Source organism: Perognathus longimembris, chromosome 24, assembly GCF_023159225.1.
Source record: "Perognathus longimembris pacificus isolate PPM17 chromosome 24, ASM2315922v1, whole genome shotgun sequence".
In the NCBI taxonomy this organism is placed as follows: Eukaryota; Metazoa; Chordata; class Mammalia; order Rodentia; family Heteromyidae; genus Perognathus; species Perognathus longimembris.
This window is the reverse complement of record NC_063184.1, coordinates 14427655-14442241: the sequence shown is the minus strand read 5'-3', so window position 1 is coordinate 14442241 and position 14587 is coordinate 14427655. Positions and strand designations below refer to the sequence as shown.

At 40.6% G+C, this 14587-nt stretch overlaps 1 protein-coding gene across 1 annotated transcript in view; it reads right to left on the bottom strand.

The window, feature by feature from the left end:
* The window catches only part of Papss1 (3'-phosphoadenosine 5'-phosphosulfate synthase 1), a 59999-nt gene that overhangs the window by 43521 nt on the left and 1891 nt on the right, over positions 1 to 14587 (bottom strand). The window contains exons 2-3 of the mRNA XM_048333385.1: positions 4844 to 4958; positions 1831 to 2066 (exon numbers count right to left, since the gene is read on the bottom strand). Of these exons, the coding sequence (XP_048189342.1) occupies positions 1831 to 2066; positions 4844 to 4958 (351 nt within the window). The remainder of the gene's footprint in view (positions 1 to 1830; positions 2067 to 4843; positions 4959 to 14587) is intronic.

Sequence of the window (14587 nt, the reverse complement as noted above, 5' to 3'; positions counted from 1 at the left end):
GTGGATAATTGGAGATAAGTCTCATAGGCCTTCCTGCATTGGCTGGCTCTAAATCATGATCCTCAGATCTCAGACTCCTGAGAGTCTGAGATCTCATGGCATGAGCCATGAGTGCCCAGCTCAATTTTTATTTTTAAAAAGTTATCTCTGTAGCCATTAAAATGTGTTTCTGCTACTGTACTAGAAATGTGCTATTATGTATTGTAATATTAAATACTTATCACATAACAGTGTGCTGAGCATGGCATAGATAACTCATTGACTCCTCAGAGCAGCCCTGTAAGGTAGAAATCACCTGGGTTGAAGAAAGTTAAGTGAGCTGAGCTGGCAGAGTTGATGACTTAGCTTATTTGTGTCCAACTCCAAAACCTCCACTCGAACCACTGTGTGTTTGATATATGGGCTTCCTTACAAAATAATCTGTTGTAAGTCAAGAGTAATAACACAGAAAGAACTGGTAAGGTCTGAAGGCCGCATAGCACTATGGACAGAGTATGGTCAGAGAGACACACTGCCTGGGTACAAGTCCTCATGTGAGTCACTCACCTGTCTCTGGAGACAAGTCACTCCTGTGAGGACTTGTGACTGAGCAATGAACATCTTACTTTCCTCCCATCTACCTTCCATACTGCAGGATGAGAATCAGGTGTCAATTCACATGAAGAGCTCTTCACAACACTTAACAGTACATAATGTGGACAGATGACAGATATTACACTGTTAGCATTACTGCTACTATGAGAAGCACCAATGAGTTAGGGTATTATAAAATGGTGTGTTAAGGTACAGTATTGTGAGCAACAAAGAGAAGGACCAACAAAGCCTGAGGGAGGTGGGGAAATATTCAAGAGGAAAAATCCCTAACCTCAACAAAGTACATACAGAAACATGAACAGAAGTAAACTGATGCTGAAAAGAGAAAGGTAGAAGGGAAAGGGGTGCCTACTAAGCAGGAGAAACAAATCCTGTGTTAAGAATCCACATGACTTTCCTCAGAGGAATACAGAAAGTGACTTGATATTGCTGTGGTCTTTAACATAGAGGCTGTGTTGATAAGAGCTGGGACCAAAGAACTATGAGGAAAGAAGAACTTGGAACTTGGAAGAACAAGTGTAAGACAGATTTTCCCTGGTCTGTGATAGCTGTCAAATATTCCCCAGTAGACTCACTGAACTGAAAAGTCAAGCTAGGGGCTGGGAATGCGGCTTAGTGGTAGAGTGCTTGCCTAGCATGCATGAAGCCCTGGGTTTGGTTCCTTAGCACCACATAAACAGAACCAGAAGCAGTGCTATGGCTCAAGTGGTAGAGTGCTAGCCTTAAGTAAAACGAAGCCAGGGACAGTGTTCAGGCCCTGAGTTCAAGTCCCAGGACTGGCAAAAAACAAAACAAAACAAAAAAGTCAAGCTGACATTGACTTGAACTCAACGATTTGTCTGTCTTCTGAGTTTCTTTACAACGGATTTTTAGCAAAACTAGATTTACTTTAAAAAATAGAGCACAGTCAGGCAACTGTAGCTCATGTTTATAATCCTAGCTACTCAGGAGGCTGAACTCTGAGGATTAAAGTTCAGAGCCAACTCAAGCAGATAAATCCATGAAACTCTTATCTCCAATTAAACAGCAAAAAGCTGAAATTGGAGGCATATCTCAACTGGTATAGCACTAGCCCAAAGACTGGCACACATACACACAAAAAATAACAGCACATAAAAGTTCCAGGTTATTTAAACATGGGGTGGGGGGAGGGATTTAGCTACACATTCATATTACATTATGTGCTTTGCCTATTTTCGATCAATGACATGAGAACAGAATGTCCCAAACACGTACCTGAGTATAAGGTGATATAAAACTTGTGATACACACTAAGCCAGCATCCGCAAACAGCTTAGCAACTTCCGCAATGCGCCGAACGTTCTCTTCTCTATCTTCAGGACTAAAGCCAAGATTTTTGTTGAGACCTTGACGAATATTGTCGCCATCCAAGGTGTAGCATGGAATGCCATGACAAACCAAATACTCTTCCAGAGCCATGCTCACGGTGGTCTTCCCTGCCCCAGACAAACCTACACCGAACAGCCAGACAACATCCAGGTGGACAGTTAGAGAAACAGCTACTGAGTAATGTAGACTTTTAATAAAACAAGCTTAATCATACTCATTATATTCATGTTATTACACATGATAAATATCTAATGGTCATACATTAACTTATTGATCTTCATGCCCAAAGGTATCCTAGCAATTGCTGGAAAAGTTCAAAACTCAGACATTCATTTGGTTGTCTTATTAGCATTCTTCTAAAGCTACATACCACTTTTTTATTAATAGTCATATTTTATCTGATGAAGGGAGAGATGCAAGGGGTACAAGTAAATGAAATTATTATGAAGTTACCTTCTTATTCCAGGATGGTCACTCCTCACAGACCACCATAATAAAAGTACCAATTTATAATGCTATAAACCTTAAGAGAACACTCTCATTTCCACTCACACCCCTCTCCAGTGGTGATTATTCCGTAAATAACAAGAAGGAAAAAGCACCTGGGTTCACTAATGCTTTCCCAGCTTATTGGGTACTTAGAGAAATTATAGCCAGGGTAGTTACAAGGCAAGAGACAAAGTACTAAAGTCTACTATATCAATGCTCTTAAAGGAATCATGGTAGCAGAGAAGGCTAACTGAAAACAAAACATAGAAGATGGATATGTTGAGAGTAGGGTGCCAGCTGCTTTACACAGTACATATTTATTTAATGAGTACCATGGATTGTCATTCCCAAAGATGCTTAGAGTCAAATGTCTAATTCTATGAACTCTTCAACAATATGACTCATTTTCTGGTGCACATAGCCCAAGTGGTAGAGCACTTGCCTAGCATGTATAAGGCCCTGGGTTCAATCTTCACAAAGAAATAAAAGGAAGGGAAGGAAGGGGAAGGGAAAGGAGAAGGAAAAGGAGAAGGGAAAGGTGAAGAGAAGGAAAGGAAGGAAAAATGAAACACAGTCTAAAGCCCCACCCTTGAATCTGGGCTAACTGAATGAAGTCCTTTGCCCCCCCCCCAAAAAAAGTAATAAAATGATGATTTGTAACTTGCAGGGCTAGAAAACTAAGGAGCTTCCCTGTAGTCTTTTTATTTGGGAGATGCAGTTACTAAATTCTCTGAGGCCACAATGATAGAGAGATGACAAGTGTGTGTGTTAGCTGAGGGAGTCAGCCATCTCAAGACTTAAGAAAGAGGCAGTAGTTAAGGCAGGAATAGGATATCAATCATAACAGACAAATCCATCCCTGGACAGATCACAGGGCCCCCACAACAAACCCACATATACATGGAGACCTGATACATGACAGCTAGCACTATAAATGGAAGAACAGATACTCTAATCAATACATACACTTGGGAGAACTGATCAACTATATGGTAGCAGGTAGAAAATGGATCCCAACTCCACACCACAGACAAAAATCAACTGCAAAAGATGGCATCAATGAGAAAGGAAAAACTCAGATAGAGGAAAAGAAAGAATACTCAGGCACCAAATGGAAAAAAGAAAGTTTCTAAAGAGAAGGGAAAATATGACTAGCCTCATACTTCTTCATAACCACATTAAATGCCAAGAGAAAATGAAATACTGTTTTAAAAATTCTAAGACAGAGAAAGTATGTCACCCAATCAAGCTGTGCAAAAGACAAACAGACGTTTGCAAATATAAAAATTAAAGGACTTCAGATCCTACCAGAAGATCATCTTAAAAGACTACTTACCAAGGAAATACAAACTCTTAGATCTTTATCCTAGTTAAGAGATCCTGAGTAACCATGCCATAATGAAAGAACTGGCTGTGGGGATGGAGTACTGAATCAAGTTAATTATATAACTAAAACATAGAGAAACTTGATACAAGAGAAGGCATATAAGTGTTACAAACCTGAAGGACATAAAAGCAACAATTTAGCAATTTAGATAAGACTTAAGAAGGAAGGGTAGGAAGAATGTGGAGTGCTATGAAACTGAAACATGCAACTTAAAAAAAATTGACCATCAAAACAGTTTCTAGGACTGATAAATTCAGAGCTGACACAGACACTGGAAATGGGGACTCTCTCTCACCACTGTGTGTGGTAAACTGGAATACAATATCAGTGGGAAGTGTGTCAAGACGTACTACAGTTTTAGATATATCCTAGATGTGAAAGGATTCATCATTTTTAAAGCTACTTCAAAAACTGGAATCGCGTAAGATATCACAAGAAATGTACACACTGCCCTACTATGTAACTGTACCCTTTTTGCACAACACCTTGTCAAAAAGATTTGTATTCAATTAATAAATAAATTAAATTTAAAAAAAAAACTGGAATCGATTCACCTTCTTACTATCCTGCCACAGCTAACCACAAAGGGAGATGGTAGAAAAAGCAACACAGGAATATTCAGAGACTAAAGCAGAAGCTGAAAGACAGACACCGATTCTATGAACCTCCTATCACTCATTCTTTCTCTTTGTATGGTTTACACTGCTAGCATCTTGAAACAGAGCACATGTCTTCTTTGCACTCAAAAGTTTGGAGCATTTAATGCAGTACCTACTAAATGGTAGCTTTAAAACAGTCTGTGGCCTTTCTATTCTACTTCATTTAATACTACTGCTATAAAAGAACAACAGGAATTACATCTAACTGTACTGTAATTACACTATGTCAGTTATGTGGTGTTCTTGCAGGAATAAAGCTCATATTTAAATATGCTTACGAATACTGGGTTTGTGGTTTCTTTGTTTTGGAGGAGGTTTTAGGGATTTTTTTTGTTGCTGTTTTTTTTTTTTCTCTTGACCTTACCAGTTAGCCAAACTGTGCAACCACGAAAGCCACCTCTAGTTCCCACCACCTGACCTCTCTTGTTCCTACTGACATGGTGGGCTTGATAGGTGACATTAGTTGCTCTCTGCATCCCCTGGGAAAAAAGAAAACGAAAGGGAAGAAAAAAAGAGGAAAATTGTGATTCACTTGAGTCCTTTAAAAGGCAAACACAAACTCCTTACCAACATACAGTTAAACATACCCCTATGTAACCTACCCAAAGCAGGGGAAGAGAAAAGATACATTATTTCTGTTTTCTTTAAAGTACAGATATGTTTAGTACTTTACATGTACCATATAATTTAATCCTCATAGGTACGTACTCTTACCATTATGGTCTTACAAATGAAGAAGTCAAACTTGAGAAAAGTTAATTGCCTGAGATCCTATAACTAGTGAGTAGTGGAATCGAGTGCCTATTCCTTTCACACATTCATTCATTCATTCACTTACTTATTCAAGAAGCATGTACTGAGAGGCCCAACTAGTATACTAAAGTGAACAAAGATCCTCACTCAATGAGCTTACCATCTATCAAAAGAAAATGTAAATCAATAAAACTTATTTATAATATCCAGTAGTAGTAAGTACACTGTGTAAGGGCCACAGGCATTGCTGAAGTGGTAGAGTATCTGCCTAGCAAGTACAAGATCCTGGGTTCAAAACCCCAATGCTACCACAAAACAAAAAAATAGGAGGGAAAAGGAAGGAAAAAAGAAAGGAAGGGAAAAGGAGAAAGGAAAGTTAGAGAAGGAGAAGGGAAAAAGAGGAGAAAGGAATGTGAAAGAAAGAAAGAGAAAGGATGTATACTGTGTAAAAATAAAACAGTGTAAGAAAGGAGAGATCAAAGAGTGCCACTTTCAAAAGGGCATCAAGAAGGAGACCTGTGGCCAGGTGCAGGTGGCTCATGTCTATAAGCCTAACTCAGGAGGCTAAGATCTGAGGATCACAGTTCAAAGCCAGCATGGACAGGAGAGTCAATGAGACTCATATCTCCAATTGACCACCAAGAAGCTGGAAGTACAGCTGTAACTCAAGTAGGAAACCACTACCCTTGAGCAAAAACTCAGGAACACCCAGGCCCTGAGTTCAAGCTCCAGGACCAGCACAAAAAAAAAAGAAAACAAAAGAAAAGAAAAAGGTCTGAGAAGGTGGTAGATATGGAGCCCTTCTGTGAGCTGAGGGAGGGATATACATGTAGCCATCATGAAATAATAGGGGTAAAAAGTAAAATGCAGGGCTGGGAATGTAGCTTAGTGGTAGAGTGCTTACCTAGCATGCATAAAGCCCTGGGTTCAATTCCTCAGTACCACATAAACAGAAAAAACCACAAGTAGCTCAAGTGGTAGAGTGGTAACCTTGAACAAAAAGAAGCTCAGAGACAGCACCCAGGCCCTGAATTCAACAGGCCCCAGGACTGGCAAAAAAAAAAAAAAAAAAAAAAGTGAAATGCACTAGTTATAGCTTGATGTTCTCCCCAGTTGCTTCTATTTTTTTTAAAAAAAGTATAAAATTGCTGCACAAGACTCAAACAATCTGAGCAGACTTTCCTTCAAAGAAAATATACAAATGGCCAGTAATGACATTAAATGATATTCAGTATCATTATCCATCAGGGAAATGCAGACCAAAACCACAATGAAGTATCACCTCACACCAGTAAGATAGTTATGATAGTAAACAAGACCAGTAACAAATACAATATAGTTTATATTTGTATAAAAAACAAAGCTACAAAATGGAATTTCATCACATTCCTTCAACACATTGAGGGGAAACTAGAATCCTTATACATTTGCTTGTGGGAAAATAAATTAGTACAACCACTTTGGAAAACAGCAGTTCCTTAAAATGTTAATCACAGAATTACTAGATGACCAAGTAACTACCCCCACTTACTAATATGTACTCACAAAGTACAAAACCATAATCTTGACACTGGTAGCTCACACCTGTAATCCTAGCTACTTGGGAGTCTAGAACAAGGGAAACATCATGGCTCAAGACCCAACTAGGCAAAAGATCCTTTCCCAACCAACTGTTGAGCACAGCAGCCTAGACCTGTCATCTCAAGCTATGTGGGATGCTATGATCAGAAGATCTAGTTCCAGATCAGCCCAGTCTTTAAACAAGACTCCATCACAACAAAGGAAAACTGGATATGGCGGCAAGTGCCTGCAATTCCAGCAACAACAAAATTCCTTAGCAGATCTTGGTTTAGGCACATACTTAATCAGGAAACAAGACCCTATTTTATAAATATCTAGCAAAACAATCGGGCTGGAGGCATGGCTCAAGTGGTATGGAAGCTACCAAGTCTGAAACCCAGAGCTGAAACCCCAATGATGAAAAAAAAATAAAGATAGAAAAACACATTACCACACAAACTTATACATGTGTACTCATTCACAAACATCAAATAGTGGAAGTAATTCAATTGTTAACTAGTGTTATGACTCTTTAGTTTTCCAGATTTCTTCTTGTTTAATGTCGGTGTCTGCACACTGAAAAGTAGGGACTTATTTCACTCTTTGCAGACTGACTTTGTCTGGGAAACCACCTCACCAGTCAAGCCATTTGGATCTGGCAAGCCACTTGGCATTGTCTGTTGACAGGCTTGCTGCTAGAATCCTTGAATAGGCTGACTTGGAACCTGACTTAAGCCTAGAGCCTGGAACATGGTAACATGGCTGGCCTATCTCACAAGTAGTCCTGGCAACAGAACAGGCCTGGAGCTTCAGCCTGGAAGGACTAACCAGGTGCTATGATGGACTGAGTCCTGGGGCCCACTTGTGCAAGTTCAGTGCCCAAAGCCATTGCAGTCAGACTGGCAGTGTGGCAAGCCTGAAGTCTAGAGGCACAAGGTCCTTGTTGATGCTGGGGTGAGCTTGGGGGTTGCTGGCAGGACCGCCCAGTGCTACATCTTATTGGCATAGGCTCAGTGTTAGGATCTGAGGCAAAATTTAGTGTTTACTTCCCTCTCCTCTCTCTCTCTCTATCTCAGGCTCACAGAATCAACCTCTTTAGTATCTCTATCTACCAATCATCTTGTAAGGAGGCGTATTTCCAAAAAGTTATACTTTATAGAGTTAATACCTGTTGGTAAAAGGCTGGGCACTTTCTAGTGTAATGCTAGCTGTAATGCTAGCTACTCAGGAGGCTGAGACAGGAGGATACAATTCAAAGCAGGAAAGCATGTGAGATTCTTTGTATCTAATTAATCATCAATTAATTACCAAAAAGCCCAAAGCAGAGCTGTGACTCAAGTGGTAGAATGCTAGCCTTACAAAAAAAAAAAAAAGGTCACAGCATCTTCACCATGAGTTCAAGCCCCAGGACGAGCACGCACACACACACACACACACACACACACATACACACACACACAATATTATTAACAATGCTAATAATTATTTGTGAACAACTATAACATAAGAAACTAGACCCAATTCTTTTCAATAAACTGATGAAGCAAACGAATCTAACCAGCTGTGCATATGCAAGAACTTAAACAAAATTGAAGTTCCAGACAGAGACTCTTGAGGAGGAGAATTAGCTCTATAGCTTTAACTCTCAGCCTTGCAGCCTGAGGAGCGAGGCCTGTGCAGGAAGCTGAAGAGGAGGGAGCCACACTATTATACTGTCTACACCCGCAGAACCTGTTTCACTTGCTCTGTCTGTCTTGGAATGTATCCAGATTCTTCCGCTCTTGGGCAAGAGGAAACCTGTACCTAATATATCTTAATTTGTTTGGGCCCTATAAAATATTTTCTGCTCTATTTTTTATTAAATTAAACCAGAAGGGATAAAGTTATCTGATGAGCTATAAATTGCTGAGATTTATGGATAAGAGAAAACACAAGACAAGTAGTTTAATCATTAGAAAGAATGCACGTTGGTTGTTTCTTGCCTGCTACACTGAAAAAGTTTGTGGCAGCAAACTAAGAAGGGTTTTTTTGTTGTTTATTTGTATCTTTTTTTCACACTTAAAATCAAATGAGGGATGACACTGTCCAAGAAGAAATGTATTCTTTACCTGACTTATGTAACTGTAACCATCTGTACATCACCTTTATAATACAATAAAAGCAAATGAACCAAATGAACAGCTGCATTTCAAGGCAAGTGGCTGAAGGAAATCACCAGACCTCACAGCAAGGCAAGGAAGTGAGTGAGGGGTGGGAGTGGGACTGTAAGACAGGGAGACTTGGGATGCAGGATACGATGCAAAGGACAGACCAGACAAACTGACTCCTTAGGCTAGCACAATTCCACGTTGCCAGGGAAAAAAGGTATTTGGAAGAGTCCAGTAGCTGCCACCAACACAGCTCTACAGCATCACAAGCCTTGAAGCTCCACTGGGGGAGTCACCTGGCGTTCCCACAATACCTCTGCTTTAGAAAATGAACTCTGTATTGCCTGTCACCTCCTCCGTCTCCAGAGCTACTAGAGCCTGATGCCATCTTGAAAACAGAGCCACTAGTAAAGAACAGAAATAGCTATGCAACACCAGCATTTTCGCCATGCTCACACAAATGGCTGCCATGTCATAAACACAATTTGACTCAGCTGTGCAACAGTGACCTGGAATTGTCCAACTACACAGGGCAAAGAGTCCACTGCAGCAGGGGTGCCACCCTCAAGACATGAAGAACCAAGGATTCTGTACCCTGAGGTCTTAGGCCCATCCTCTGCCCATGGCCCCAGCCTCGCACTGCTGCCACTAGCGCACACCACCGCAGGCCCTGAGAACCCATGCCTTCCATCATCTACATTCCCAATGCCACAACTATCACTGTGGCCAGGATCCTTGCAATCCTGCAAGGCCTGAGGATATACCCCAGAGCCTACAGCCCTCCAGCACTGCTCCCCAAACCAGTGCTGGAGGCCTAGGTGCAATCAGCATTCTGTATTTCCCTCCCTACATTTTGAGGTCATCCACTCCTGGCCATTTTGATCCACTGAAATCTACTCCACTTACTACCTCCACAAACACCTGTGGTGTGAACCACTGAGATGCTCACAGACACCAGCAAGATGGACTGTAGCTGAGGCACCGATATAGAAATTAGCCGTGGACCCACACAAACCCAAAGCCAAAGAGCTCTACCCAACCAGCATCCTTCCACCATCTACAGAAAAAGTCTATTCCCACAAAGGTTATGTTATTTTATTTAAAGGACAAGAGCACGCTAAAACTTTGATATCCAGAAGGGTCCTAGAACCAATTTCCATGGACACTATGCAGCAATCATACTTAATAATATGATTTCAAAACAATTCAAGAAGTAGCCTTTTCCATTTTGCTATTGATATGGAATGGGTAATGATGTGTGTCAAATCAAGAAATAGCCAACGATAAGCTAGCAAAGGAGAAAATTCTAAATCAATTAAGTTTTTATTTTCAACTACTACTTTTTATAGTTTGGACTTCAGTGGTTTTTGTCTTCCTTTTTCTTACTCAAAGCAAAAATTAAACAGTTTCTCAACTTCAGCACTAAAGACTTTTTAGACCAAACAATTCTTGGTTTAAAGGGTTGTCTCGTGCACTATAGGTTGTGTAGACTACCCTGGCCTTTACCCAATAGATGCCAGTAGCACTATCCTCTCAAACACACAAATGTAACAACTACAGCTGGGAATATGGCTTAGCATGCATGAAGCCCTGGGTTTGATTCCTCAGCACCTCATAAACAGAAAAAGCCAGAAGTGGCGCTGTGGCTCAAGAGGTGGAGTCCCCAGGACTGGCAAAAAATAAAAAAAAGGGGGGGGGGAAGAAATGTAACAACCAAAACTGCCTTCACAATCACCAACCATTCCTAAGAGTGGCAAAAACCTCACCTGCTTGAGAACCACTGGGCAGCTAACCATGTCTCAAAATTCAGTGTTAAGAGTCAGTTAGGTTGGGAAGATCACGAACACTTCAGTGACTATGTGAAATGGAGACTCACACTGCTCGGTGTCCTGCCAAAGATAAAATTGCAAAACTGGCCCCAAACTGAAGTTGTCTCTCTCTCTCTCTCCCTCTCCCTCCCTCTCTCCTTCTCTCTTTCTCTGGAATTTCCTCATTCTGGAAAGAAAGTAAAATTTCAAGAATGTAGAAATGGACAGATAAAAAGTATTTTTAAAAAAATGCAGCCACCCCAAAGTAACATTTAACCTCCACTGTCCAACTGAGTTTTCCTGAAAGGATGCTATGTTCTACATTGCCTGCCCAATTCCTGGGGTCATTAACCACAGGTGTAGCACCTGAGCTGTGGTTAGTACAACTAGAAAACTGATTTCTTAAAAAATTTAACTGAATTTAAGTTACCACATGTGACTAGTGGCTACCATACTGGATAAACATTGCTCCCATCTTCTTCTTTCTAAGGCATTAGTCAGCTTCCCATGACTATAATGAAACTAAGGAGAAGGAGGAAAAGGTTTTGTTTTACTTAGGGTGGTTTTGGCTTTGGTTGGTTGTTGCATGTTTCTGAAGTGTCAGTCCATGATTGCTCTGCACAGGTTTGGGCCTGTGGCAAGACAAACCATCCTAGTAAGGAGTGATTAATAGAGCAAATTGCCCAGTCACTCACCACATGGCAGCTAGAAATCAGTTTTGAAAGGTGCAGAATCTCAATAGTCACTTTTAGGACCTACCCCCAATGACTGGACCCATCTCTTAAAGGTTCCACCACATCTCAATGGAGCCACAGGCTGTTGACCAAGAACCTAGTACATGTGCCTTTTAGGAACAACAATACAAACCACAGCATGAGTCAACACAGCAGGTATATTCTTCTGTAGGACTGAGCATTCCCTTTTGTTTAATGAACATCTCCTAGATTCTATGGGAAGAACATCAATACCTGACCCTGACCACAGCCCAGCCAATGCACTGTATTCCACCTCTGCATTTTATTGCACTTCATGCCATCTCCGTCTTCTCCACACTCCAGAATGGGCTACTGAACTTCTCTGAAAGGAATCTGACAGTGTAAGAGAACAAATTGGTTGGGAAAAGGAAGACTGGTAAAAGGAAGAGATAGCTCCATCATGTATTTGCTTATTAACTCTCTCTCCAAGTAGAACACAGAATCCATGAGAGCAGAACCTTTCTTTCTCTCACTACACCCACAGCAAGTGGAAAAAGACACAAAGTAGCTCTTAAATAGTTGGCTAATTAGTAATAATTACAGGAATAGTACTTGTGTGCCAGAACCATGTTGCTTCCAATATACTGACTTATTAAACCTCCTTGTGACTCTGAGGTATGTATTATTTAGCTTCACTATGTTTCATAATCCCTATTATGAATCCTCATTATTGCAAATGAGAATATGGAAGCCCATAGGACTTCAGGGAATATGCCCAAGATGACCTAAATGATTAAGTGGAAAACTACAATCTGAATCCTACCACATATACAGTTTATCTCCTTACTGAAGCTGTTGGAATATATTAAGTTATCTAAGGATTTTTAATATCCAAAGCACACAAGCTATTCAACAATCTGCCCTCTATCTCCATTCTGTCCTAGCAGGAGCTCAGCATAGACCATAGACATAAGACATCTAGAATAAATACGATTCACACATACATGATAATAGCAGAGTTGGCATCATAATGTAGTGAAGGACAAGAATTCAACTCATGAGGAGTGAAGGTGTGATTAAGACAGCCAGGTGTTGCACAATGTTGAGGTAAAATAGCCCAAGGCTCTGAAGATTTCTGCCTCTAATAGTTACAGGCTCTGTTAAACCCTGGCAGGGCAGCTAGGCTGAGCCACAGAAAGGTGCAGCGTGGTAAGGCAGACACTGGGCAGAAACACTGCATGCTTCAGAAGGTCATGCCAGGTTGAAGACCGGTGGGACACATGGGCCCAGCTCCCCAATAAAGGTAGTCCAAGAAGGGCTTTCAGCTCAACATGATTCTGCAAAGCAGATGAAGGACACCTGAGTTACCACTGATGAGCTGAAGATTTCCCCAGCCCAGCAAATATCACCACCAACAAAAACAGTTAAAAGCTGGTCCCAATGGAGAAGAATTAATCCAATAGAATCCATTGTCAGACTGAGATACTAGGATGTTCTGATGGCCCTTGATTTTGCTTACTATCCTCTATCTCTATCTCTATCACTATATGTGTGCCCACATATACTCATATATATGAATATCAATGCCATATATATATGAAGACATCAATTTTACATCTGTCCAACTACAAAGCATTTCCCAGTGCCTCAGCAGCATTACAGTCTCCTACCTCTTGCCATTGTTTCCTATAATTCCTTGATCTGCTCCTGAGCAGGAGATAGCATCGAAAGCTTAGAATTTGGTCTTGCATTAACTCATTGTATAGTCTCTTATTCAAATTTCATCATCAGTTCTTCACTTCCAACTTCCACCTGACTCAATTTCTGTAATGTTGGTGTCTTCTGTCCCTACTCACTCACTGAAACTAAACTTAGCTGAGATGTGCAGTAAGTGTAAATAGTGTCCTGATTTGGAAGTACAACCAAAACAAGGAATTAGCTTGTTAATAATCTTATAAGTATTAAAAGTAGTATTGGGCTTATATTTGTATTTTTTTTCTGTTGTTTTCTGTTTTCTTTTGCCAGTCCTGGGGCTTAGACTCAGGTTCTGAGCACTGTCCCTAGTTTCTTTTTGCTCAAGGTTAGCACTCTGCCTCTTGAGCCACAGCGCCACTCCAGACTTTTTTTTTTCTGTTTATGTGGTGCTGAAGAATCGAACCCAGGGCTTCATGTATGCAAAGCAAGCACACTACCACTAGGCCACATTCCCAGCCCCTTAAAAAAAAAAAAAAACTGATGTCTTCATGTATATAAAGCCCTGAGTTCAAGCCCCAGGACTGGAAAAAAAAAAAGTTTCAATTTATCTGCTCTGCTCCTCCCACTTCCTTCTTAGCCAGTTTTCACCTGCTCACACTGGGCCCATCAACACATTACAGTGACATTGATCTAGATGTATTACATTCATAACCTGCTTTGTTAAATGGCAACACCTTTGTGCAACTACTTAAAGATAATAGATAAGTATACTTTAAATATACTTTAAATAGTGTTCATGTGTCTGATATACTTCATAACTAATTGGCCCTTCCTTTCCCTTCCTATAACATTTTCTAGTCTCCAGGACTTCCACGGCTCTAATGGTGTCTGTATTTCTTTGGCAAACTGGTCTTACCAGATAACCAATTTTATCTTGTGATGGGAATAATAAAAGTATATGGCTTCTTCACACTTGAACCCATCAAATGATTTAAGTCTGTAAAAAGGTAGGTGTTCTATTAAGCAGAGTGAAGACCTACAAGGCTCAGAAAATAAAGAATTCTATTCCCATTAAGTCTCCTACAGTATCGTGTTTTAACTCTGCCATGAAATAGCCACATAACCCAGCTCCACCCAACCTACTTCACCTTATCTCCACTCCCTAACAAAAACTCTCCACAGTAGTCAAACAAGTCTCTTCTGTCAAGTAAATAATTCTTACACAAGCTTTCAAGGGCCTCAAAATATCTGAATTCTTCTCAATGTAATGAAACTGCCTATGGCATTCAGTGTGGTCGGTAAAGACATGTCCATCATCTCAAAGCAATGGTGCACACCTGTTAAGCCTAGCACTAGGGAAGCAGGATTGAGAGTACCAAGACCAACTGGGCCATATAGAGTTACCATGTTTCAAAAAGGAGGGGGCCCTGGGTATAGTAGTATATGTCTT